The 26826-nt window shown below is 42.8% G+C and overlaps 4 protein-coding genes across 9 annotated transcripts; 2 read left to right on the top strand and 2 right to left on the bottom strand.

Moving 5' to 3' along the window:
- Positions 1 to 255: 255 nt before the first annotated feature.
- On the bottom strand, positions 256 to 6487 carry ndufs8b (NADH:ubiquinone oxidoreductase core subunit S8b). 2 transcript variants are annotated; one of them, XM_086221663.1, is made up of 8 exons: positions 6309 to 6487; positions 5651 to 5825; positions 4506 to 4554; positions 4356 to 4421; positions 4131 to 4220; positions 3046 to 3218; positions 2075 to 2203; positions 256 to 786 (listed from the first exon to the last, which is right to left on the bottom strand). In XM_086221663.1, the coding sequence occupies exons 3-8, from the start codon at positions 4552 to 4554 to the stop codon at positions 655 to 657; spliced, it is 639 nt and encodes a 212-aa protein (XP_086077789.1). In that variant the 5' UTR covers positions 5651 to 5825; positions 6309 to 6487; the 3' UTR covers positions 256 to 654. The 2 variants fall into 2 exon arrangements, with proteins under 2 accessions (XP_086077789.1, XP_086077788.1); XM_086221662.1 differs by lacking the exons at positions 5651 to 5825; positions 6309 to 6487 and adding an exon at positions 5353 to 5452 and having other exon boundaries at positions 260 to 786.
- On the top strand, positions 4683 to 13612 carry tbc1d10c (TBC1 domain family, member 10C). 2 transcript variants are annotated; one of them, XM_086221656.1, is made up of 10 exons: positions 4683 to 4719; positions 6670 to 6810; positions 7333 to 7432; positions 7670 to 7777; positions 8877 to 8983; positions 9156 to 9270; positions 9393 to 9458; positions 9556 to 9745; positions 9836 to 9993; positions 10420 to 13612. In XM_086221656.1, exons 2-10 carry the CDS (start codon positions 6674 to 6676, stop codon positions 13057 to 13059), a joined length of 3621 nt encoding a protein of 1206 aa, XP_086077782.1. In that variant the 5' UTR covers positions 4683 to 4719; positions 6670 to 6673; the 3' UTR covers positions 13060 to 13612. The 2 variants fall into 2 exon arrangements, with proteins under 2 accessions (XP_086077782.1, XP_086077781.1); XM_086221655.1 differs by lacking the exon at positions 4683 to 4719 and adding an exon at positions 5762 to 5862.
- rad9a (RAD9 checkpoint clamp component A) lies at positions 13184 to 19655 on the bottom strand. The gene is made up of 12 exons (XM_086221661.1): positions 19380 to 19655; positions 19167 to 19237; positions 18928 to 19001; positions 18768 to 18816; positions 17686 to 17800; positions 17458 to 17557; positions 17185 to 17291; positions 16780 to 16886; positions 16589 to 16653; positions 16405 to 16503; positions 15609 to 15852; positions 13184 to 13564 (listed from the first exon to the last, which is right to left on the bottom strand). Exons 1-12 carry the CDS (start codon positions 19411 to 19413, stop codon positions 13448 to 13450), a joined length of 1182 nt encoding a protein of 393 aa, XP_086077787.1. The 5' UTR covers positions 19414 to 19655; the 3' UTR covers positions 13184 to 13447.
- On the top strand, positions 19132 to 26148 carry LOC147251182 (uncharacterized). Of its 4 annotated transcripts, none has more exons than XM_086221659.1 (7): positions 19132 to 19244; positions 20764 to 22121; positions 22207 to 22358; positions 24227 to 24620; positions 24769 to 24895; positions 25014 to 25210; positions 25519 to 26148. In XM_086221659.1, the coding sequence occupies exons 2-7, from the start codon at positions 21315 to 21317 to the stop codon at positions 25762 to 25764; spliced, it is 1923 nt and encodes a 640-aa protein (XP_086077785.1). In that variant the 5' UTR covers positions 19132 to 19244; positions 20764 to 21314; the 3' UTR covers positions 25765 to 26148. The 4 variants fall into 4 exon arrangements, with proteins under 4 accessions (XP_086077785.1, XP_086077786.1, XP_086077783.1 ...); XM_086221660.1 differs by having other exon boundaries at positions 22204 to 22358; positions 25029 to 25210; XM_086221657.1 differs by having other exon boundaries at positions 22204 to 22358.
- Positions 26149 to 26826: the final 678 nt, after the last annotated feature.

Below are 26826 nucleotides of genomic sequence, written 5' to 3'. Positions count from 1 at the left end.
TTTAATTATTTCAAAAAAATGGTAAGACCTTCTTGAAAATTCCCTACACATCCCAAGCTCGAGGGTGAAGTCCTCAGGCTATTTGTGCAGACCAACATTCCAGAAGTCATGATACACTTTCAGTGACATAAAACTAATTAAAGCAACAAATTCTCATGTTTTTAAAGCTGAAATAACGATAACATGACCTTCTCTCTTGATAAATGGCTCAAATAAATGTACCTCTACTCAAGTACAAAGGTAAGTACATGACTTATCTTTTGATTTATCAATTACTTTATTGATCAGAATGAATTTCCATGCAACAACAGTTTAAGTTTTAAAATGTGCTTTATGTCAAAGTTTTACTCACTTCTGTGAAATTACATAAATATACTCTTTCACAAATTCCCTGGCTATAAAATCCCATACAATTTAATTGCATCAAATTAATCTCTCAGATTGTGCGTTAGGTTACAAACTATAACAACAACGTCAGTGCAATATCATCCACCTCAACAAAAGATAACTTATTGTGCGCTTTTATTGTGCGGCGTATAGATAAGGAATACTTGTAAAGCTACGGTTAATCTCTTTAATGCACAGGAGGAGTGGTTATATTTTTTTATTATTTTTAACATCTTCCCCCGGCAGTGCACAGACACAGCAGCCAGTCTACCTGTACAGGTAGTCGGCTTGGATGTTGGCTGCTATCTCGGGCTCCCATTGGTCCCCGTTGTTGAGCAGCTTCTCCTTGTTGTACAGCAGCTCCTCATGTGTCTCTGTGGAGAACTCGAAGTTTGGACCCTGATGGAAGGATTGAGGAAAAAGCATTGAACGATTTCTTGTGTGGAAGAAATCTTAATGACATTGGAAAAGTTCTCATACAATTTTTTTTTTTTTGGTGATTAAATCCTGCCATTCAAAGGTTCTGAATATCTCTGACTGTCTCCCTGGTTTTCATCCCCGGCCCTGAGCCCCTCAGATGCCACACTTGAAAGTCAGCGCTGCTCTTCCTTCAAGCACCAGTAATGCACACACAAAGTCTGATGTTGACTGGATGAACAGTTGTCAAGACAGACATACAGAGATTTAACCTTTTTTTTTTGGTTGTCTATAGGTTATGTGGAAACTTGTAGTGGAAATATTTCTTGGCTACAAATCGTACATCCAAAGAACAAGCTGTGATCAAGACACATCGCTTGTGCAAAGTGCATCGCCTGATAGCACACCCACATTAAGCCCCCCTTAGTGCTTTCTGGGAATGTTTCAGGTGCTTCTGTCACATTTTCAGAATGTTTTGACGATCTTAAGTAACATTATAGCAACTTCATAGAGGAATTCTAGAGGGAATAGCCCCTAAATTATTTCCTAAAATTCCTAGAACACCCTTAAAGTCTGCAAAACCCCTTAACTACACAGTGACTGTCTGAAGGTGTGTTACACTTAACAGTAAAAAATGCTCCAATCGTTAAATAAAACCAAAGATCACTCTGCATGTGTATTTTTTTGGTTGCACATGGAGACAAATGTTAGATCAGGTTGTACATGAATGCTGTCCAGTTCTTGAGAATGATTTGTTTTCAAAATGCTGGATTATTAGACTATGGATGTGATGCTGAGACAGCTGGGGCGTGCACAGCGGGGAAGCAGGGTAAGTGGTTGATGATGGACAGATGTGATGCTGAAATATGGAAGGATTGGACTGGTAGAAAAACAGCAAAGACCCAGCAATCCAAATGGGAAACTGTGACCCTTAAACCGTGATACAAGCCATGGACTTGATGAACCGCTCCGTCTCTTCCTGCACCGAATATTCTAGGAATGTTAGACAACACTGTTCTGGTGGAGATGACATCTGAAAAAATCTTGGCTCATTAGAAATGAGGAAAATGAGGCACTTTTTGAAGTCTCTTCTCAAAGGAATCTGTGTTGGACTTGGCGGCACATGATTGACCTTCCTCCCCTTGCTTTTGATTTTCCCTTTGATTTTCATATTCGTTCTGCAATAGTCGGTGCTGACAGAGAGAGAGGGGCATTCCACACAATTTCAACATTCTTTTGTGTGTGTGTGTGTGTGTGTGTGTGTTCTGACCTGAACGATGGCATCAACAGGACAAGCTTCCTGACAGTAGCCACAGTAGATGCACTTGGTCATGTCGATGTCGTAGCGGGTCGTCCTCCTGCTGCCATCAGCGCGAGTCTCCGCCTCAATGGTGATGGCCTGAGATCCAAATAGAGATTTCACTTTGTGTATAACATTCTTGTGTTAGCAACAGCAATTTAGCTACAAAACTTATACTAACTTCACTTCAATAAAACCCGTTTTTTAAAGTGCTCAATGTAGCTAATGTTGTGTAGAGTAGATTCATTGTATGGCGCGTTCATAGGAGACAGAGAGAGACAATGCAGAACGAATCAGTAAAATTAACATCTAGGGCTTAATTTTTTTTTCGTTTGTCTTTTGTGTGTTTTATTGTTATCAAATTTCACCAAAAAATGAAAAAATGAGATCCCATGAATCCCATTTAGAAGTGTCCTTTATAATTAATGTGTCCTGCAAAAGAGAACATGTAAATTTATTATCATCTTTATTATATATGTATATTTTCTTAAATTTAACAAAAAAATCAGAGAATGACATCAAATAAACTGTACAGAGCCACATTAAACCCTACATTTGACATGAAGCAACAACAAAAAATTACAACGCACCATTTGGATTTAATTGATGAATCGTGTGTGTGTGTGTGTGTGTGTGTGTTCTTGTACTTGCTACATGTTGAGGACTAGAATATGTATTTAACCAACACAGTGAAGAAATTTTTGGAAAATGAGGACATTTTAGCCGGTCCTCACATCTTCAAAGGGCCGTTTGAAGGTCAAGACTTGGTTTAAGGGTCAAGGTTAGAATCAGGTTCCAGTTAGGTTTAGGGTCAAGGTTAGGGTCAGGTAGTTAGTTGAGATGGTTAAGTTTAGGGTGAGGGGCAAGGGAATGTATTACGTCACTGAAAGTCCTCACACAGATATAAGTACAAGGGGGTGTCTGTGTGTGTGTGTGTTTACCTGAGCGGGGCAGATGGCCTCACAGAGCTTACAGGCGATGCAGCGCTCCTCTCCGTTAGGGTAGCGGCGGAGGGCGTGTTCTCCACGGAAGCGTGGTGACAGAGGACCCTTCTCAAACGGGTAGTTGATGGTGGCAGGCTCACGGAACAGGTAACTCATGGTCATTGCCAAACCTGTGAGAGAGGATGAAGAATCAATGGGAGATCTGACTGACATCAACCATGTTGTAGATTTTGACCGTGTCACAACTCTAAAGGAGTGATGGACTGTGTTTACGATGTACATCATGCAGTTGGACGCCTCCGCCGTTCATGCCTATCAGTTAACCTCGACCTTTGACCACCGAAAAATTTTTCATTTCATCCTGAAGTCTCAGTGAACATTTCTGCCAAATTTGAAGAAATTCATTTAAGGTCTTCCAGAGAAGAGAACAGCTTAAAACGACTCGATGAGTTCATGATCCAGCACGGCGTACGGGCAGGTATCTGGATCAGCACTATCACTGATCCTCACTGGTCCATCTGGGTTGGCGAACACACAAGTTGGAAAGCACAACATCAATCTTTAAGAGGGAGACTGTCAATTTTAATATTGACTATGCAATTTTGCTTGTATAACTTTACTTCAAAATAAAGATATGTTTTCCCATTTATTTCAGAGATGTTTGTCTTCATCTGGGAAACAAGGTCGAGATTCTACAGCCCCATTCAGAAAAGGCCACACACTTTTTTTTGCAGCTCAATCATCATATGCTCACGGCTGTAATATTTTCTCTGTCACCGCATGGTTCAACTTTTACAATCACAATCACACTTTCTTAGAAGCGGAATAAATTCCTTGGTCAAATTCAACTCAAACATTATATGCTAAAGGTTAGCTAGCCTGTTACAGACTCTGTCTACTGCGGTTTGTCCACCTGCTTGAAGAGGAGAGACGCCGATATCCGATCTGCGAATAATGTCAGTCAAAGCCCCTCATTCTAATATTCCTGATCTTATATCGCATCTCTTGGATGAAACTGGACCTAAACCTTCATCCCTGAACGAGACACAGACAACATTCATGGGAATTAGAGTGAGTGTGACCTCTGAAGAGCTCCGTCCAGAGGAGAGTGGTAGCAGCCCGGTCAGTGATGGACCTCAGGTCTGTCCGCAGCTCCTGAGCATTCACGTACTCTGCATGGAGAAGGAGAATGGAGGGGGAAAGGTGTGTATTATCTCTCAGGTATGTGGTCACTCCACTGAGAATGTAGTACAGTTCATAGTACCAGTGATACAGTATGATAGTTACTAGTGTGTTGGACTACTTACTGTAACCCTCTCTCATCACACTGATACTGAAATTCCTTGGGAAAGCAGGGCTGCTTCCAAATGTGCCTGAAGACACACAAATGTAATTTAATGCCTCCATTTAAACTCTAATTAGCGTTTACTGATATGTCTGCTTCGTGATTAAAGTACCTGGTTTTGAGTAGCAGTTGAGCAGACGGAGACTGAGGGCAGCAGACATCTGAGCAGAGACACATTTTTTAAAAAGTGATGAAAAGAACAAAAGCACAACCAGCAGAAAGCCTTTTCACAAAATGCGCGCGCGCGGGGGGGGGGGGGGGGGGGGGTGCAGACTGCCCATCTGACTGGGCACATGCATCCTATAATCTCGCGCCCCAAATCCCAGGTATTACGTCAGCCGTTTGCAACATTTACGGTATGCCGAAGGAATGGGAATAATGGAAACATTCCGATTCTACTCAATTAAAGCTTGAGTTTGAGATGGTTACCAATATTGCGAGGAGAGCAGCTTAGCCATGTCCATGAAACTTATAAAATAACAGCTATTATCTCGCTACAACTATTGATAAAGACATAAGAATCACATCTGGCACACGCAGCTAGTGTGTTCAGCTGATCTGAGAGTGGCGACTGACTTCATGTAGTCGATTTTGCAGCAATTTAACCTTTTACTAATTCCTCTACAACTCTAGGTGGGTTACTTAGCAATTCTCATTTACTGTTTTTAAAGTAAAGTCCTCGAACGCGTCGTTAAATTACAATTAGTTGTCAATTCTCTGCTGTTACGTCACAACAAAATTCCTGATTTACAGCACAAGTATGATATGGCTTAATTAGACAACTAATTATCGCCTACCTTGATAATATAGACTAAATCATGTCATTAATGGCGTACTTGCTAGTTTACGATAATTAAGCAGAACAAGCTAATTCAGCTCATCATGCTGGCTATTATTAAAATTCAAATGTGTCGTCAACAGTTGCTCCTAAGGTCCTCGTTAGCATCATTTATACTCACCTTTATCACGAGTTTTGGTGAGTATATCAACAAGAAGGTAGTGATGAGAGTCACCGGTCCCTGAACTGCGCAGTTACACTCAAGCTGCATTCAGGGCCCCTCGTTAATTTCCCACTTAGTTGGAAAGTTGCGGAACAACTGTATTATTATTATTATTATTATTATTATTATTATTATTATTATTATTATTATTATTATTATTATTTACATTGTGTCTTTGTCTTTGGTGTAGTGTGGTGTTTCCGGCGCAAAAATACATTTTATACAAGAAGAAGGGCAAAAATTTCTCAAAACTTACTCATTCTGTCACATCGTCACGATAGCCGTTAAGACAGACCGCATAGAGCCAAGTTGACTTCCACGTTGTGTTTGAGGGAAGTTGAGAGAGAGAGAGAGAGAGAGAGAGAGAGAGAGAGAGAGAGAGAGAGAGAGAGCGTGTCTTCCTCCCATCACAAGAGGCCTTTACATTTCTCCTTTATTGAGGGTACAAACAGGACGGACATGTTAAAGGTAATTCATTTTTAATGCATATTTTCATAGATGTCTGTGCTGTTAATTTCAGAGCAGGAAGTTGCCTTGTATGACTTTAATGCAACGGCAGTTGCCAGCAGACGTCAAATTGAAGATGACAAAATACCGTGATGTATTAATTGTATAGTCTAAATAACTTAACGAAACACAGAAGAGCAGCGGATATCAGCATCAAAAACTTTCCACACTGCTTTTAACCGCAACATTAAAAGCCCCAATTTATTGAAGTGCGGGCAGAATTGGTAAACCGTATTCCATCCATCGTCATCTTCCGCTTATTCCTACACATTAAGGGTCGTGGGGGGGCTGGAGCCTATCCTAGCGTCAACGGGCGAGAGGCGGGGTACACCCTGGACAGGTCGCTAGTCCATCGCAGGGCCAACATAGAGAGACGAACAACCATTCACACTCACATTCATACCTACCTCAATTTAGAGTATCAATCAGCTTACTCCCAAATTGCATGTTTTTGGACTGTGGGAGGAAGTCGGAGTACCCGGAGAGAACCCACGCAGACACGGGGAGAACATGCAAACTCCACACAGAAAGATCCCGTGCCTGAGCCGGGACTCGAACCCGGAACCTTCTTGCTGTGAGGCCACAGTGCTAACCACTGCACCACCGTGCAGCCCGTAAATCGTATTATTGAAGGTATTAATCCAGATTACAGAGCAGGACACAGTGCACAGTGACGTAAACTGTGATTTCAGGGTACATAGGTCTAAATAAATTCCAACCTGATTTATATTCTGAATGACATTTGGGTTCTTTTTTTTTCTTTCTCAGTAAGATGTTGAGTCCAACAGGCCCAGCTCAAAGGAATTTCAGTGAGGAGGACAGTTCTGGATCAGATGCGGGGTCAGAAGTTAGTCTGGAACCTGAGACAGACCGGTTTGGCTTTCTTGTGACCGATGGATCTACCGCCCGGTGAGAATTTTGGGCTTGTTATAGTGCTGTTATGGAATTTGAGTGATATACATGTAAAAGAGTAACAATCTTTGGGTTACCTACAAAACTGTTACTCTTCATGTCAAAGAAGAATGTTAGCTGAGAAGACTGTAAATGAAATGTTTGAGAATTCATGCTGTAGCAGAACACACAGAAACGCTTCAGGTGTTTCACTTTTTTTTTCATAAACTCTAAATCAGTAGAGGATCAAAGGTGAAAAACAGTCATCTTTACGCTTTCCTCATTGATAACATCCTGAGCTGTTGCCATGGAGACCTCCTACCGCTACTGTGTGGTTTTCCTGTTTCCTGTCTTGTTTTCGACGTGCTGCTTCTCTGTAGCACACAAACATCCATGCTGCAACTCAGCTGCACATTTAGAGGTCTCCACTGAAATGATGAGTTTCAGTCATTGTTTGTACCACATGTGAAAGAGCTCACATCCATTTTTGTTTGGTTTAGAAGCTGATTCCCTTTTGTTTTATGTTTTGTTTTATGTCAGAACTGTGGGTCCACATCCTCAGCTGGTCAGACAGAGGGAGGCCAAGTGGATAAGCATCATAGATAAATGGGAGCACATTTTGTTGAAGAGGACCAGTAAGGTGTGTCTCATCTTAGATACCAAAAGTTATTGAATATCCTGGAAAAAAAAGGAGATTCATTAGTAATGATGGCTGAATCCAGTTTTGCAGCCTCACGTTCAGGTTTCTGACACAGTCATGAATCACTGTGACACCTAAATGAAACAGGAATTTACTGTGCCTGTGCTTCCTCCACTAAGTAGAACCGTGTTGCTGCCTCTCTGCTCTGAGTTGATCCTGCATCCTTGTTGCCACCAGGTCAAAGTGCAGTGTCAGAAAGGCATCCCGGCCTCCCTCAGGGCCAAGTGCTGGCCCCTGCTGTGTGGAGCCTCTGACAGGATGAAGAACAACCAACACCTTTACAAGGTTTGAAAAAAATTCAGTCTCACTGTGGTCATTAACAGCAATGGCTGGAACCAGTGGTGCAGCACACAATTCTGGGCTCTATAGAAGCAGTGTGTGTCGGCTCCTTTCCTGCTGTCGGCTTCTGTGTTGTCTGTTCATTTTTGTTTGTGCAAAATATCTGGAAGACCTATGGGGATTTTTTTTTTGTAAATTTGGCTTAAACATCCAATGGGACTCAAGGATGAACTGAAAAAAAGTTAGTGATGGAGGTCTAAAGAATTAATAAATGATTGAGCTGCCATTTGGACACATGTAGTTGTTACTGCAGTAATCACAGCACTTTTTAAACAAGCATGAGTCATTTTTGATGTGGGATGTGTTTCAAACACCTTAACATGATATAGATCCAGTTTGATTCACTTGTACTCATGTTTTAGTAAATTTCCAAAAATAAAAGCCATAGCTGAAAAATCACAGCTTATTTTTTTTTAACTTTAACATATGAGATAAAGCTTGTGTTCTTGTCAGTGTCCACGATGTCTTTTTCTGCTCCTCAGCTTCAGAACAAGTGCAACTGTGTCTCATATGGGTGTTGTGGTCAACAACCGTGCTCTTAAGTCTCTGATACTCTATCTGTTGCTGCAAACATATGTGCTCTGCATCTGTATTTGAGTGCAGAGGTGGTTGGTTTGAACCGATCCGTCAAGTCTATTTTACTTACAGATTTAAAAAATTGGTAGTGCAGTGGTCAGCACTGTTGCCTCACAGCAAGAAGGTTCCGGGTTTGAGTCCTGGCTCCAGCACAGGATCTTTCTGTGTGGAGTCTCCATGTTCTCCCTGTTCCTGTGTGGGTTCTCTCTGGTACTCCAGCTTCCTCTCATAGTCCAAAGACATCAAGAGGGGACGAGGCTGATTGATACTCGAAATTGACCATCCAGGGTGAACCCCGCCTCACACCCGAAAGCCGCTGGGATGGGCTCTAGCCCCCCCCCCCCCCCATGACCCTTAACAGGATAAGCGGAAGAAAATTGATGGATGGATGGATGGATTTAAAAAATGCAAAACAGGAAAACTCTTTCCTGGCTTGTAGATGCTTCACCTGTGACTTTCTCTGTCCCAGTCTCTGGACTCACAGCCCGCTCTTCAGAACTGGGTGGATATTATTGAGAGAGACCTGAACCGGCAATTCCCCTTCCATGAGATGTTCCTGTCCAAGGATGGACACGGGTAGGTAACGGGTCTGCAACAGAGCCAACCTGCAGTGTCTTTAGTCATCAGTTCCTCACCTGCCACCTCCATCTTCCTAGAAACTAGACTGACTGGCAGCATTCTAACTTTATATTCAGCTTTTCAAATCAAAGGTAACTTTTGATTTGTGTGGTTTACATTGTGTGCATAGGCAGCGTGGCTTGTTCCGGGTGTTGAAAGCCTACACCCAGTACCAACCAGAAGATGGTTACTGCCAGGCTCAAGGCCCCGTGGCTGCAGTTCTGCTGATGAACATGCCTGCTGAGGTACTGATCATTTAAACTTCTGATAAAATAAATTGAAGCCAACCTGAATTTTTTGTTATTCAAACGCATTTATAATATTGATGTCATCTCATGTATCATCTTGCATCATGTGACCTTGGCAGGAGGCTTTTTGGTGTCTGGTGCAGATCAGTGAGCAGTACCTGCCTGGATACTACAGCCCCCTACTGGTGAGGAAGACCATCAGAACCTCTTTAGTCAGATAATGTACTCAGGCTGTATTTGAACCAGAAACACCTGAATAGTTTGATTATTCATACTGTGTAGGAGGGAGTCCTGTTTGATGCAGCCGTGCTTACCTGGGTTTTAAAGAGGACGTGTCCATCTGCACACAAACACCTGCAGCACCACGGGGTGGAACCCCTCATGTTTGCCACAGATTGGCTGATGTGTCTCTTCACACGCCACCTGCCCTTCAACACACTGCTGCGAGTCTGGGACCTTTTCTTCTGCTATGGTACCTGCTGCACTACAAATGACATCCAGACTTATTATATTTCCATGTGCAATATCAAGGCCTTTCCAACACCCACCCTCTGTTGCGTAGGGGTGCGGGTGCTTCTTCAGGTGGCAGTGGTGTTGGTTCGCCGGGTACTGGGCCGGGCTGAACAAAGGAAGCAGTGCCAGGGACAATTGGAGACTCTGGAGAGGCTGAGGGCTGTCAGAGAGGAGGTCCAGGAGGATGATGATGCCTTCGTAGCAGAGGTATGAACATGAGCTTATTCTGTAATAAGTACAAAATAAGCATGTCCAGAAAGGAAAATAACACAAAATCAGAGCTTTTCTTGCATACTTTATTGTCAATTTGTGGTGAAACAATACAAAAATGAGTGGCATGGCCCAGAAGTAGAGTGGCTGCCTAGCAACCAAGGGGTCACTGGGTTGATCCTCACTTCCCCTGGTGACCATGTTGAAGTATCCTTGAGTGAGATACTGAACCCCTAATTGCTTCTGATGGCCCTGCAAGCCATGCGGGGTTCACCCTGGACTGGAGACCCGTCCAGGGTGAACCCCGCCTCTCACCCAATGTCAGCTGGGATAGGCTCCAGCCCCCCCACGACCCTTAATGGATAAGCGGAACAGAAGATGAAAAAAAAAAACACTTTTTAAAAATGTTTCTTCCTGTCTCAGGTTTGCTCTGTGCCACTGTCAGCCAGAGATCTGGAGAGGCACATGGAGAAGACCTTAGAAAAGTGGAGAGAAGACAGACCTAAATCCACCTTTGACCCCAGAGGTCGTTGCCGAGGATACCAGATGGCATGGGCAAGGGCGCACCACAGCAAGGAGGAAACGGACAGGAAAGAGAGAGAGAGAGGGAACCTGTCTGTGCCTGTTGCTCGCTCAGCATCCACCATCTCGCTATCTCCTTCGCTCCTTCATAAAAAATGGTGGAGAGGGGGGAAGGGAAGAGAGCTACCGGGGGGGACTAGAGTTGTTCGGCATTTGTCGATGGGTGCGAAGGACGACTGGAGGAGCTGGAACGAGGAGCAGGAGGAAGACCTTTTTCTAGGGGAGCATAACAAACAGAGTGAGTTAAAACTTACACGACAAACTGAACAGACAGAGGAGAAACTCAAGAACGTATCAACGCAACATGTCGAAATACCAAAAAACGTTCAACCGCAAATCGAAGAAATGGAAAATGATGAAAGCCGACAAAGAGAATCAGAGGAAAGGAAATCAGAACAGACGGCAAACTCAGCAGAGGAAGACACACCTGTGAAGACAGAACCAGCTGAATCTGTGTCTTCGAATCTACCTCTGCCAGCTGATCACAAAGAAGATGAGCTGGGGTGTCAGGGACAGCAAAGTGATCAGCAGGACACCCAGGGACAAAACACACGAGGAGGCACAGTTGAACTGTTGGCAGGGAGGGAACAGGCTGCAGGCAAAAACCAGACGGAGGTAGAGAAAGATGTCGAAGTGGAGAAAGTGGTTGCTAACACAAGTGAGGGACTGACTGATGTGAAATCAGAGGAGACAGAAAATGTGCAACAGGTCACAGAATTAATAATAGAGTCTGACTTTCAAACTATTGAAAACGCTGTAGAGACAGAAACACAACAGCAAGAAGAGGCAAAATACATCAGTGCTGAATCATTAGCAGACATGAGAGAGGAGTCCCACCTTCACAGGGAAACAGTAGAAGACAGCACCGCCACACAGGAGAAATTAGCAGCGGATGTACAAACAGATGCAGAACAACACAGTCATTTTCCTCTCGAAGTTACAGAATCAGATTTTGCATCTTCACCTGAAAGCACTGATGAAAATGAACCTGATGCAGATGACACGAAGACGCTGAGCAATGTCGTTGTTTCTCAGCAGTCAGAGACAGAAAGTGACACAATGGTTTCTGAGCCTAAAAAAGAAAATGAGGAAGTGAGTGTACCATCCGTTGCACACTTGGACAGTGTTTGCGCTCACGTGGAAGAAATGTCAACAGAGCCAGAGATGATTGAGGAGGAATCCAACTCTGTAGCACCTATGGAGGAGGAAGAGGAGGACGAGGAAGAGGGACTTTCAGTAGTGAACCTCACAGCTGAGATGGATGGGGAAACATGTATAGTAGAAATAGGAACCGTAGAGGAGTGTGCAGCACCGCAACACAGCAAGGTCATGGTGTATCCCGGGGATGAAGACAAAACAACAGATGTTCAAGACAACACAGCAGGACACACCGACGTCTCCTCGTCTTCTGAACAAAGTCACACAGACAGAGACATACAGGTCCAAAACACAGAGGATTCTTTCCACAGTGAGCTGAGTAACAACAGCCTGACACAGGAATCTGAGCAGAGCAGCTGCCTCTCCTCTGTTGATGTCTGCAAGAGGTCATCCAGCTCCTGTGGGACACAAGTGGAAGAGACGGCTACAGAAACTCTGGTGAATGAGGAGGTGACTGACTCTGTAGCACCTCTGGAGGATGAGAGTTCACATCCCGGACTGATCCTCTCTGCTGAGCTTGATGGGAAAACAAGCACAGTGGAATTAGGACCTGCTGAGGAGTGCGCACCTTCACAACCAAGCAAGGTCATCGTGCATCCCGATGTAAACGCAGGAGAGAATGACACGTCCACTTGTCCTGAACAAACTGAAACAGCCAGAAACACAAAAGACAACAATTCTTGCCACTCCGAGTCGAGTAATAGCGGCCAAACTAAAGTGTCCGGGCGCAGCGGCAGCCTCTCTTCCGGAGACGTCTGCATCCGCAAGTCCTCCAGCTCCCGTGTGTCCAGATCAGCATGTCGGCTCTCTGACGATCTCTTCACCAGCCCCCAGAAAACAAAGCAGTCTGACACAAATCACCCAGAACAAATTAAAAACACTGCAGCCCCTGAAATCCCTGTGGAAATCCCAGAGCTCCGCCCCTCTAAACATTTCAGTCTCTTCCGCAGGCTGAAAGGAGAGCAGCCCAGAAAGAATAAGGGGACATCTAAAATGCAAGTCCCCAAAATCTTGATTCAGGACTTCAGTGGTGACCAAACAGAAGTGGTGGAACCGATCAAGGAAGAAGAGGAGGAGAAAAAACTGAGCTCCAGGGAAAGGAGGAAGAAGAAGAGGGAGCAAGAGAGACGAGAGAAAGAGGAGGAGAAGTTAAGGAAGAAGAGGGAGAAGGAGCTGAAGAAGAAGGAGCGAGAGAGAAAGAAACCGCAGACGAGGGGGAAAAGTTTCCAAGTGCAAAGAGAGAAAGGCAGCGATGGAACACCTCGGCTTACACACTCACAGACATTCAGATATTCTGCTTCTTACGATCAATCATACTTTTGACTGACAGTCTCCTCATCCCCTCGAGGTGGTCGCGAGGATTTGAAGGACTAGTTGACAGCTTTGTTAGACTTGAACATTTTTACATGTAAATAAATAAATTCTTCTGTTTGAAAAATACGTTTGTTTTTATTCAAAGGAACTTCATTCACTGCATCTTGAAGACAAAAACAAACAGGAAGTGCTTCTCATGATGCCATGAGTTCACTATTCACATTATTGTCCAATGAAAAAACATGGAGCACACTATTATACAAAAGAAGTGCTGGTCCTGGTCTGGACTGTAGGCAGTCTTTGCATAATTTACCCCAAAACAACAACCCAGCATGTGTTCAGGTTGGAAGAGTTCGAGGCTCATCCATGAGACGTGGTGTAAAACACACGCATTCCATCAGTCCACTGGAGCGTCATCTTCACTGTCACTGGCAAGCACTTCCTGACTCGTCAGCGGCTGAGTCATCATCTGAGGGGACGAAGGAAGAACCGATCCAAAGAACAAGGAACAGAACTGTGTGAGGATGACACGGGGAAAAAAAACTTTAGAGTGGAATTTCTTTTTTTCTGCTGGTTTGTCACCTAAATAAATCTGTGACTTGACACCCTCTTGCTGATTGCCCGAATCATCTGTGTATCCTAAAATAATCACGGCAGATTTACAGATTGTGAACATCCTGTAGTTTCCTGGTGGTTGGGAACTAATTGTGTATGGGTAAAGAGTGAGTGCAGGGGATGGTGAGATGTTTTAAGCGGCTTTTAAAACCCATTACATTAGAATTTTTGAGGACTTCAACACATTGCTGATAATTTATGTGTCTGCCATGTTCGAGCTCTGTGTTCCTCTTCTTTGGGATACTTTGGAAAATAAAGTTTTGAGTTGAACTAAAATAAATGGCAACACAATTGAGGGATTGGAAAATCCTGGTAATTCTTTTCATCTTCAGGTATCGGTTTCCTTTCGCTTTTCCACAATTTGCATTAACCTCTTTAGTTTTGTCCTCCAAGACAAACAATATTTTTATATGAACTTCTTGTTGTTTTTTTTAAGTAATAGTAGTACGACGCTTTCCTTTTTGTTTTTGAACCCAAAATGCTCCCACACATCTGTGTTTAAGCATGCAAGCGCTGGATTTACACTCACCGCCAATGTTCCCTCTAAACTGCACACTTGCGCACATTCTCAGAGCACCAGAAAATCTACGCAGCGCATAAATTTGGTGAGTGACAGGTGTCCAGCCAATGATACGATACGGTTCACTTAGGCTACGCAGGCAATCATAGCATTGACAGTGCTTGTGTATCTGGCCTGCCCATATGCGCTGTGGCACTGTGCAGGTTAGCTCGCTAAAAACAGTGCAGCAGAGATAAGAGACGGTGACAGTAGCTCAGCGGTTGAGTTGTGAACCCCTGAAAATATTAAAAGTAAACTAACAGAAATTGCTGCTGTAATTTGATTCTTTTAATAAACCATGTAACTTGCTATGCTCCTTGGTGTTGAACAGGTGTGTGGCCACAGCTGCACAACTGATGTTGCTCACATTGATCCTCAGTGTGCTCAGGAAGCTTGTGTGTATGCCCAGACACATGAGAAATTAGAGGGATCACTGAGTACGATTCTTGCCAAACGAGAGTTATCTATCTTCACTGCAGGAGAATAGAGCCTCCCAGCAGGTTATGGGCCCAGGCTACAACAGATAAGAGAGTTTGCAAGGAGTACATGTGAAATGCAGGCGGGAACTGCGGCAGTTACCACAACCAGCTAAAGTAGCAAGCTAACATCGGTGAGCCGAGGAAACGCCTTGAACGAAAGGAAGAGCAAGTGGCCCACATAAATAGACGTCTATTGGACGTCGATTAGACATCCATAAATAGACCTCCGTAAATAGACGTCAATTAGACATCTGTAAATAGACGTCAATTAGACGTCCATAAATAGACGTCTATTAGCAGTTATTTAAACGTCTATGTTGAGGTAGGACATGTTATGTGTGACTGTGCTTCTGTACTGTGAATTTCAGGTTGTTGTAGTTACCACTGGGAGCCCACCAGGGTTCACTGTCGACTTTGTTTTTTGCCTTGATGAGCGAAGAATAAAAGACGGTTGTTGTTCTCCAGAGAGCTCGAGTGGTAGTGATTAGTACGACTCTAGCCAAACGACAGTTATCCATCGCCGCTGCAGGAGAATACAGCCTGCCAACAGGTTATGGGCCCAGGCTACGACAGATAAGAGATTTTGCAGGGAGTACATGTGGAATGCAAACGGGAACTACTTCCTGCAAAGTGCAGGACATGGGAATGGGGCTGAATGTATCAATACTTGCAGCAGAAAAATCTATCCTCTCTAGGGAAACAAAATATCGATATATATATTGCAGAATTGATAAAATTGCTTAGCCCTAAAAAACAAGTTCCTTCATCCTCCATAAATAACACTTGTGTAATTCTGTCTCATGTCAAATTAAATTTTTGACCAGAAATCAGACAAATAAACTTTGCAAGACAGGTTTTTGCAGGTGGAAAGTATCATTTCACTTCCTGTAAAAGCTGAACCAAACCTTCTTGTTGGGCGGTCCATCAGTATCACTGTCCTCCTCCTCCTCCTCTTCCTCTCCATGGCGTAGCAGCGCTCTATGACTGGATACATCAGGCGGTTTCGAACATGTAGGATTAGCCAATGTTGATGTGGGTGGACCCACAGATGACGGACCTGGCGCAATGCTGGTGTCCATGGCGATGAGGTAAGAATCTATGTCATCATTCATAAAGTCATCAGGAGGGGGCGGCGGTGGCGTGCGGCCTCTGAGCAGCAGAGCAGATGGTTATGAGTAAGGGAGAGAGATATGACATAAATGAGGAAGAAAATAAAACAAAAAGTCTTCCTGGGGAAAAAAATGGATTCCTTTTTAATGATTCAGCTGCCTTCAATTTAATAAAGTCATATAAAATGTGTACAGAGTCAATTTTCATAGCAAAACTCCATAGGGACCATACCAAATGCACGACATCATGCATCTCTCTCCTATATTTGGCAGTTGGCTGGGAAACACTGGAAGTAACATTTGAGTTGAATATGATTATGAAAGTCATATTTGTAGTTTATGTCTGATTCCAGGAAGGAAACAATCCGCATTTAACTCGCTGATGAGTGAAGATGCAACAGATTTCAAAGTATTGGCTGAGCACTTTGATCTGCCACCAGGGGGCGTAGTACCTTTGAGAATAAAAGTGTAGAATTTCCTACCTGTCAAAGATGAACATTAATTATCAGCCAAATAGTTTTACTTTCATTTTGACTTTGATCATTTTCTGTTTCACTGACAAACTGCTGCTTTAGTTTTCTCTATTTGTTACCTTTTGCCGCTGTTTTTATGGAGGCTGGCATCATCCGAGAGCGTGGCCAGAACAAAGTTCCCCTCCAGGACACTGTCTGTTACTGATAGCACCACTGGACTGATACACACAAAATGTACATGTTAGTACACGAAGGTGACATGTGTGATAAAAATTACATGATCACAGTTGCGAATATGCTCACCTGCCCGGCTCATCAAAGTACATAGAAATTGGGAGACCTGTAGATTCTGCGAATAATAAAAGACCCTGCAAGAGAAATGATGGCAAAGCAAGATGTCTTCAAACCACAAAATATGGCTAAAAAGTTCTTACAGCTCTCCTCCCCTTTCTACAACTAGATTAATCTTGTTCTTTTATTCCGTCGTGCCTCACCCGGAGCTCTTTCAGACAGAAAGTGATGCTGTTGTGAGCTTTTACAGCGAAATGGTCAAACTCATCTGACGCAAGACACAACTCTGTCAGCATGGCTTTGGACTGTTCTGAGGCAGGAAATAGAAAAAGAACAAAAGTGGAAAGTGAAATAAACTTTACGAACTCTGTTAAAACAGCCAAGACTTAACTACAAGTCCTCGTTACATCACAGTGACACTACAGGTTCATCACTTCTTTTTACTGCAATATGTAAAAAGAAAAAGACAGCAATTACTGATTTTTTTAAAATTGTAAACATTAAATTAGCCTGTAAATGAAGTGATAAATGAAACAATCTAAGAGCAGTTTGTAAAACAACTTTTTTCTTATTTTTAAGTACAAATACGGAGAGCAGAGGCGCCTCACCAGCTTCGTCTTCCACGTGATTCCTGACCCACATCCGCGCATCACTCACTGACATGGTTACTTCTTCCAGAGACGGGGGGAAATGCACCACTGTGTCCACCAGCAGCCTGACAGGAAACAAACAGGAGCTAGTCAGAGTCAAAGAAACACTTTGCTGAGCCGATTATTGAGTTTATTGCAGTTGCATCTCCATCAGCAGTTTAAGGGACAACATTCTCCACACTTTTAAATATCCAGTTTTTTGAAAAGGAATTTCAGGAACATTTCACTAACTTGGGCTGGGCTCTAAATACGTTAGCATAGCAGTCCCTATCAAACACCGCCTGCAAGCTTTCGCTGTCCTGGAATGACAGGTTGTGTGTCTTCAACAAACCTGCAAAGAAAACACAACAGAAACACTTCAGGATGTGCCTCCATCAATAAAACATTCAGTCTGAGTGAGATTCGACAAACTGACATCCAACAATGTCAGTAAATGATCGAGAAAGTGAATCGGCATACCGTGTTTGCAGTGCAGGGTGAAGGTGAGGCGGTTCTTCTGCTCGTCTAACGCAATGTGACACTTTTCCACCGTTTTCTCCAAGGATGCCAGAGATCTGAACACTGCCTGCACACTCTGAGTATTCATGAGAACATTTACATATATAAAATAATGTCATTGCCACCTGCAATATCCTGGTGTTAATCATGTTAATTAATTATCGTGTGTACTGGCATAGAATCTTATTAAGAGTGTGAAAGGCAAACATTACCTGCCTTTAAAATATGAAAACAGTTCTTCAACTAAGACCTAAAAGACAATAAAGCTATAGTGTTAATTTTTACATATCAACACACCCAGTTTCCTACATTATATGACGATGCATTTATTTCTATGCTTTTTAAATGCTTATTTATTTAAATAAACCTAAAATCCAGAGCCAAAATGGAAGTCATCATTTGTTCTGTTACTCAAACAATTTCAGTGTGCACTAAAGGGCGGGGGTTCCCAAGAACCAACACGATGACTCTGGGGAGTTGTGACTCAAAAAGGGTCTCACTTTTTAAACACGTGGCAACACAGCTGCTTGGTGATGAATGTGTTAACCTGAAAAATGAGTGCCAAGTTCAAACAAGAAAACACAAATGTTTTGCAAAAGTTGCAAGAACGTTAACCACAAAGGCTGAACCACAGCGGCATCATGACAGGAAAGACAGCATTTAAGATGATATCAGAAAGCCAAGGACCATTTAATAATCAGCTTGTAAAGGGTGGAGATTAAATCAACTCTTGCAATGTTGGCTATTTTAATACATTAATTGTAATAAGACCACTTGGTTGCACTGGACATCCTCTCCCGTCATTTCTGACACCCAGATATGATGTGCTTTGTGAAAGCTGGGGAGCAATGGAGAGAAATTAATGACCAAGGGTCAAAACATGCAGATTCCGCATGAAAAACAAAACTAAAGTAAATTTAAATATCATAAAAAGTTGCCTTTTTCCAAGCTAAGTGTTGCCATCTTTCTTCATAATGACAGCTCGAATTAAAACTGCTAACGATTCACTGATGCACATTTAGGATTGCTCTCTCTTAACACACCTTTATTAACATCTTGCAGCGGAAGGTGTGCCCACTGGGAATGGCGTATCTGTGAATAAAACATGGAGGGGGAAAAAAAAAGTAGTGAAGTGAAGTTGCTCTAGATGGCAGAAAAAAAAATAAAGATGATGCTCACTCCGTCATAACACACAATTTTCACCTGGTGAAGAAGAGTGGTGCAAACAGGAAGCAAGCATATGCCGACCGAGAGGAGTTCACAGACCGCAGGGACAGCTACAAGACAGAGAAACACACACACACACACACACACACACACACACACACACACACACACACACACACGTTAGTCATTTTTATTAAAAGTGCCTCATACGGGAAACAACCCGTCAAAACCATGAGAGGAGGAGCAAGTGTTGGTGCGCCACCAGATAAGCTCACCCCGTCATCCTGAGGTTCTACATACAGCTCATCACCGACCCTGGACAGGGAGTGGATGGCTTTGGCCAGCACTGAACGGTACACACACACACAGAGAGAGAGAGAGAGAGAGAGAGAGAGAGAGAGAGAGAGAGAGAGAGCATTATAATGACGTACTAACAGAAGTAGGTTGCTGTTACTTAATACACAGAAAGGGGAAGAAATATTTGCTACCTTTTACGTTCCAGCCCGTAACGGTGCAGTCCATTTCCGTAAAGTACTGTTAATGTTAATTTAGCAACCGAGGTTACGAATTAAGTTAGCCGAAGCTAGCACCTAAACGCAAGGGAGAAGGAAACCGTTGGCCAATTCCACACTGGGGGAAAGTGTCCTTGCACTGTACACATACTTCGTCTGAAGGAGCTTTACTTTTGAGAACAAACGCGATAGCGACCCAACGGAGTGTTTAGCGCCGAGTGTAACGTTGTTTACGCCGCCATCATGCGGTTCCGTACTATGGACCAATAAGAGAGACGGGAAGTCTAAGGGGCGTGTTTTACTGCACGCATGTGCAGTAGACTGCAGTTGAAAGTAGTAGATTTTGGATACAATGCACCCTGAAGACGTTTATGTTAGCGTGTTACTCTTGAATCTAGTCAATAAGAATGATGGGTGACAAAAGTATCATTACAGTAAATAATTCTCAATAATTTCAAAACATCGAGAGAAGGAGGGTCCTTTGATTGAAGAATAGTCTTCGCAGATTTAACCTGTTATTTTAGAGGTGGATTGGGCACTTTTTAATTCATTGCATTTATTTGATACCTGAATATCCTGGTTACACACATTTAGGATCACACATTCATTAATAATTCTATATTTTGCCGAGTGTTTATCCAAACCCTTGCAAGACATACTTTATATTCATGACAGAGCATTATGTTATATGAAAATCTGAGTAGTTTGATTCACTTGCAAAACACCCAATCTGATCAATATATTTAATTAATTTTCATCATATAAATCTGGCTTTAATCATTTTTTTTCTCTTACTTGTGTGTGTAGGCTGTCTTTTGTCCTTTTTATGCCAAAAAACAATTTCAGTTTACATTATGATCAATATAGAAGTTAAAAATAAAATTTAAAATGAATTAATTTATGTTTTAACTCTACAATCTGTAAATCTAGTTGAAAAACATTAGTATCTGGCAGATTTTGTTGGAGTACCCTTTTCAATTTTGTGCTGTTGTTTCACTGAATCTGAATAAGCCCATATTCTTCACCACCAACAGTTAAGACCTATTCATATTTTTAGTTCACCAAGAAAGACAGCAGAGTTCCTGAACTCAAAAGGTCACTGAAGGCATTTTTTTTTCTAACATTCTGAAAGTACAGAAATAGCTAGTGCTCTCCAGAATGCCCTGTAATTACCATTCAGGGGTCATGGTGGGAGGAAAGAGGGTGGTGTGCATGTGTGAGAAAGGCAACCAGGGAAAGAAATAGGGGCAAATAGGGAGGAGGACAAATAGAAAAGTGGCCAGAGAGAGAGGGAGAGAGAGAGAGACTGTCAATGCACAATTATCTTGCCTCACTGGTCTTTCTTGTTGGTCTGCTTCAGTGTTCATACTCTGAGGAACGCTGTTATACGCTGTTTCTCCTCCTATTATGTCTGAAGAGGAGGTGAAACAATTTCTGTGGATTGAAACTACAGATGTTTCTGAAAATGCTGGAGCAACATGGAGGACGTGTGTTTGGAGCAGCTCTGAAGCAACACAAGAAACAGATTTCGTTTTAGAATCTTGAGAGATGCAACAAAACGGGATGTACAAGAAGAAACAGCTCACGAAGAAAATGTGGAATAACTTTCTAAGCTGAGGAGGAAAGTGGATGTTACTGAAGCTGAGAAACTTGACATTGAAGTTGAGACCCTGACACTGAGGTTGTGAAACGAGAGAAAAGATCATGGAAACTGAATGGAACAGCCATCGCAGGGCACCTCTTACCACTGAAGGGCGACATGTTTCACTCTTAGTCCATGTAGTCTGGCGTGGTTTCCAGCTTCTGTTTTAAGCTGTATATCACATAAGACTGGAGAGATTCTGACCCTGTTTCATCTTTCACATGGACTAATACATTTTTGGATTGAATACGCTTAAGTTTTGTTCCTAGATGTCTCAGTCAGACAACCCAAGAGACAGTCAGGCCTTGCTGCAGTCCATGCTGCAGAGACTGAAGCTCCAGCCAGGCAGAGAGAGGCAGGCGTGTCTGCACACAGATGGACCAACTGCAACCATGTGGGGGAAAGATGGAGCGAGTGGAGCCTCCGAGCTCCACAAACTAAACAGCATTTCTACAAATGGTGTCCCCTCAGCTGTGGATGGTAGCTTTGGCCATAAAGAAGGAGAAAAACTACAACCAGTTCACAGTGGTGACCAGGATAGTGGTCACATTTCCTTTCCCTCCCAGAAAGACAACAGTGACACTGACAGGGGTGAGAAGACAGTGTCTGGGATCAGCTTGATGGGAACAGGGCAACTGTTTCCTGTGGAATTACAGAACAATGCTGATAGCCCTTCCTCTGAGAGGACTGATAGAGAAATACAAGAGGCAACAGGGAGTTTGAGAAATATAGTTGGATATAAAGACACAGCCATCGGACAGGATCAGGACCAGAACCAGGGGTTTAGACCCAGAATATATGAATGGTCATTGAAGACAACAGATCCTGACACGGAAGGTCAAGAAAAAAAAGTGTTGCATGTGGGAAATGGAGGATCTTTGGCTCAAACTAAAGACATGCAGATGGTTCCAATGAGCCAAAATACAGCCAGCAACATGTTTAGAAGGAAACAGCGATCCTCCGAGAATAAAACCAGGAGGTGGACTCAGAAGATCAAGGAGAGGTGGATGGACAGGCGGGGGAGTTTGGGCAAAAAGGTCAAAGAGGAGGACAGGCTAGAGCAGACGAATGAGCAAGTGAGTTGAGCGCTCTAATCAGGCTCACATTCTATTTGTCAAAACTAAAAAAAAAAAATGAACAAGTAATTGTTGTTCTCAGCAGATTTCACCACAGAATCAGCTGCTGGCACCAGACAATCTGATCAACTCATCCAGTAAGGCTGGAGAGAAGACCGCGCCGTCATTAAACAGCACCGATCCCACTGAAACCCCTGCCTCACACTCAGAGGACGCCACCGGTGACACACACATCAGGTAATCACCTAAAAGGCCGTCCTAGGGAAGTGAAAATGCATTCAAACTAGTCCAGCAGTCAGCGTGACACAAGCTAAACATTCACTCCTGTCGTCGACACTACGAAGATATGTGAGATATTTTGGAAACATTTCCAACTACAACTGACATTTGTCAGACTGGTATTTTTCTTACCCGATGCGGCAAACACGTCTGTGTCACTGACAGCACCTATCATCAGGCCACTCTAATCAAACCTTCAGTAAATTAGGGATGCGCAGTCATACCAGCAAGTCACTGGTACCAGCAGGTATGTAATTAACTACATCTGTATCACTGTGATGGCTGATAGCCTCTTCTTCTCTGCTCATCAGCAGTGGTAGAAAATATTAGAAATACAATCTGATCTTTTACAAATGTTTTAGAAGTACAGGAAAGCTGCTCTTTTTCAAATTCAGGATTTTTTTTTTTTAAGAATGTTATATATGAATACCATATAAACAAATATGTAAATCAGTAAATATCCACCATTGGCAAAAAAAATATCCCACATTCCTATAAAACAACTTTATAAAGGAACATTATCAAGGAGAAAAAGGAAAATTTGCTCAAACCTTTGCTAAGTAATAATTGCAATATTGCAGAGTAACAATAGACCATATTAAGTTAAAGTCCTGGATTCACAATTCAATACAAATGTATATTCCATAAAATAAAAGTTTCAAAAGGTGCCGAACCGCCCTCATGTATGTTTTTGTTAAACTATACTTTACTGTTGATGGATTGGTGGAGTGAATTAAAAGTATTTCAAGTTCAGCAGGGATCTTTGAATTTACTGTATAACTCTAGATTATTATTATACATGGTTACTGTTTCAATATTTCGACTGTAATTATGAGATAAATACATTGGAGTATAAAGTACAGTATTTCAAACTAAAGGTTAAAGTACATGAATGATGATGAAGCAGAAAATGTTCATGAAATGATGTTAGCAAAATACTTGTGTTTGACATTTGTCAGATACACACACTTACTCATTAATTATAGGATAAAGCTGCTTGCAGGGAGGTCATTTTTTTTGAAGGCGTGTGTTTTTCTGTCAGGCGGATTAAGAAAAGACCAGTTATCGCTGAGTTGATGGAGGGGTGTGGATTGGACCAAGAAGAAACCCCTTTGATTAGTCGCAGCACCACCCAGTGGCATCATTAAGTTACACGGTTTTATTTTACTCTTCATTTACAGTACTTCTATCGGGTCCACCTGATCCATGTCACATTTGGGCAGAAACGTGTTAAGAACTTGGTGATGAGTAACTGTGAAGGCTTACTTGAATTACTCAAACTGGAAACAACTGGGGTGGGTTTCATATTTTCATTTAATATTAACAGCAGCAGGGCAGGTGAACGTAGGCCTCCAAACTAAACTGCTGTGTCGGTGACTGCAGGGATGATGGATCTCTTCTCCCACTACAACAGCGTGCTGTGCTCACTGATTTGTTACTGCCGCGTTTCTTACGTCGTTTGTCTGTTTCGGGTCAGCAGGGTTGATTCTGCTTGTGTCATTAATCTGTGAGACACTGTTCGGAAGCCAGACAACACAACACATCACACACATGTTTTTTTTTTCTTTTTTGCTTGGATGTCAGCAGATTTGTCTTCTTTGACATGATTTATTCTCACCGTACACCTGACATGCTTGGGGAAAGGGGGTAGCATAAATAAGTGTGGGATTCAGGTTTTTTTCTACCTGGGCAGGATGCTTACTAGAGTCTATGCCTGGAAAACACCCTGCTGTCCCTTCCACCCCCATGCTCAGTAGGTTCTGACTGGTCATTCTTCAGTCCAGGATTTTGAAACTGATGGCCAATTGAGGTATTTTTCGTTCCAGGTCTGTCGGTGACTTTGAGTTCGGCCTCGGCTCGTTCAGCTTACTGGAGGAGATCGTCACAGGTCAAGAGTGGGCCAAGTTCCTCAACCCCACCGCTGCCAGTGAGAGAGCACTGAGCCGACCCCCAGTCACACCAAATCCTCGTGATGGTCGGGATTCATCTTTAATTGTGAGCCGAGCAGGAAGCTTGAACCACCAGTGGAGCTTCCGGGGCAGTGAGTCATCACCAGCTTCAAACATCGGCAGGGAGCAAGTCAGCATGGACGTTACAGAAGGAAAACAAGCAGAGGATGTTCACGGTGATCGATCTGAGCTGATGGAGGATGGTCAATCAAACATGCAGTGTGAAGAGAGGGAACCGGGACGACACCCAAGAACATATTACGACGTGGAGGTGAGACGTCGCCTGTGAAGCAACGTTTTATTATTATTATTATTATCATTATTATTATTATTGTTATTCTTATGCACAGAAATTAGCTGAATCAATCAGCTTCATCACCAATAAGGACCTACCTTAAGTTTTCTTTGCATATTTGCAGCGTGCAGATATTCTGGAAAATTCAACACTGAGGAGCGGAGCCTATCTGAACAGGAAGAGACATTATCAGGGAAGAGTTGAGGAGCTTCGAACTAACCAGACTAGATACGTGAATGCAGCAGAAACAGGTTTAAGCAACTGCATCATCTTCATACTTTACAGAAGAAAGATTTTCCAGATTGATGGGTGTGGCTAACCCGTGACTTATAGGGGGGAGGAACTCAGTTTTGTCCTCCTGTTTTCCAGGAGGATCGTCAACAGGCATTCATGCCATGGACGAAACCGGAGATTTGCATCAATATAACGTCTCTCCCTCAGTCGCCATCAACTCTTCGCCTCTGTCTCCCTCCTTGTCTTCTCCTTGTGTTCCAGCACCCCGGGGAGTCCTCAAACACTCCATATCCCATGATTCAGAGGCCTCTATAGAAATGTTGACAAAGAGGGTAAGTGATCATGTCTCACAGTGCGTTCCTGTGGAATTAGATTTTAAAATATTACTGATAGAGGAGGTTGAAGTTGACATACATGAAAAAAAAGTTTGTCTTAGAAAATGTTTGCCAAAAATGAAACTCATAGTATTTGCGTGATCCTGCTGACAGGCAAATAAACACCACCAAAATAATGACTCTCTTAGGAAGGAGAGGTAAATAATTTGAAAATGTACCAAGTGAATGCCATTTTAGGGATTTCTCGTAAACATTATATCGTTAATTACTTCTTTTCTCACTCTGTGCATCCTTCTCTGGATCAGAGGCGAGTCGAGGCGAATCGGCGGGTTCATTTTTCAGAGGAGGTGGTAACCATACCACCGGTGGAGCTGGATCCGAATGCTACAGACTCAGAGGAGGTCTCGTTGGAAGAGAACGATTCTCTGCTGGAGCAAGAGTCTGAGGTGGACCCGGAAGTGATGGAGGAGTCAGCACCAGCGCGCAGGCCGGTTCTACCTGCCTGGATACGAGCACTGAAGAGGAAGAACACTGGGAGGAAGTACAGATAGTGATAGAGGGATATGCAAAGATTGCTATACTGCATATATGTATTGTGTGTGTGTGTGTGTGTGTGTGTGTGTATATATATATATATATATATATTAGATGCCAAGTTAAGATGAGCACCGGAGGTGTTTGCAGACAGGAATTCTTCAGACTTAAAAGAAACCTGCTGTGGGATTTCCTGGCGCTGCTCGTCCCTCTTCAGGCCACCAAAGCCACTAAAGCTGAGAGTATTTCAAGCAAAGAAAAACTGAGACTTCCCAGGATCCTCCTGAGGCTCAAACTGTTCCAATTTTCTTATTGTGGCCATCAGGAATTTATATTCAAGGATAACATTATTTAAGCGATAGTAATTTAATAAAGCTTTTCTACCCTGAATGGTTCTCTGGATTAAATTGTGGGAACAACGCATCAACATAAAACTGCCATATGACCTGCCGTCTTTTTTCTGGCCCTGATCACTCTGTTTGCCTGCTGGAATCTTAATCAAAAGTTTTGGGCTTTTTTTCTGTTAAAGCCATTATCAATGTCACCAGGCATCTTCATCGTGATTTGAGATATCAGCTTCTGTTTAGGATTGTAATGATCAGGTTTGTAGCCAAACACCCCTCAAGAAACTTGTGTGCTGTGTCTCTCTGAGAATGCAATGAGAATATCACTTAGATTCAAAAATTTAAAAAAAAAGTGTGTTAATTGAGTCTGATGAGGATAAGAGTAAAATTTAGTGGAGGGTTCAGGCTGTTTGAAAAATAGGTGAGAAAATAAAAAGGGCACCTATTGTACAACATGGAACCCCACCAGGCACTTCGCTGTGCTTTAAAAGCGAGCATTTAGGAGGACACCTCATGAGTTTTTCATTAGAATGGCCCCTGTGGGTAACCTGATGTATATCCCGCTGTGAGGGGACTAATACGGCTCCCCATCACAGTCTGTCCACTGGAGTGGTCACATGATACCAGGAAGTTTGACCTCCTAAAGTCTGGAGAGTTCTGCACAGCAGAGACAGCGCTCATTATTTTTTGCTCTCTTGAACCTGTAGTGACACCATGCACATACTACCCATCACA

This window comes from Aulostomus chinensis, chromosome 13 (assembly GCF_037954235.1).
Source record: "Aulostomus chinensis isolate RoL2024-O1b breed Wild chromosome 13, RoL_Achi_v1.0, whole genome shotgun sequence".
Lineage (NCBI taxonomy): Eukaryota > Metazoa > Chordata > Actinopteri > Syngnathiformes > Aulostomidae > Aulostomus > Aulostomus chinensis.
Note: the sequence above shows the minus strand (reverse complement) of the source record. Positions and strands in the feature narration are given on the sequence as shown.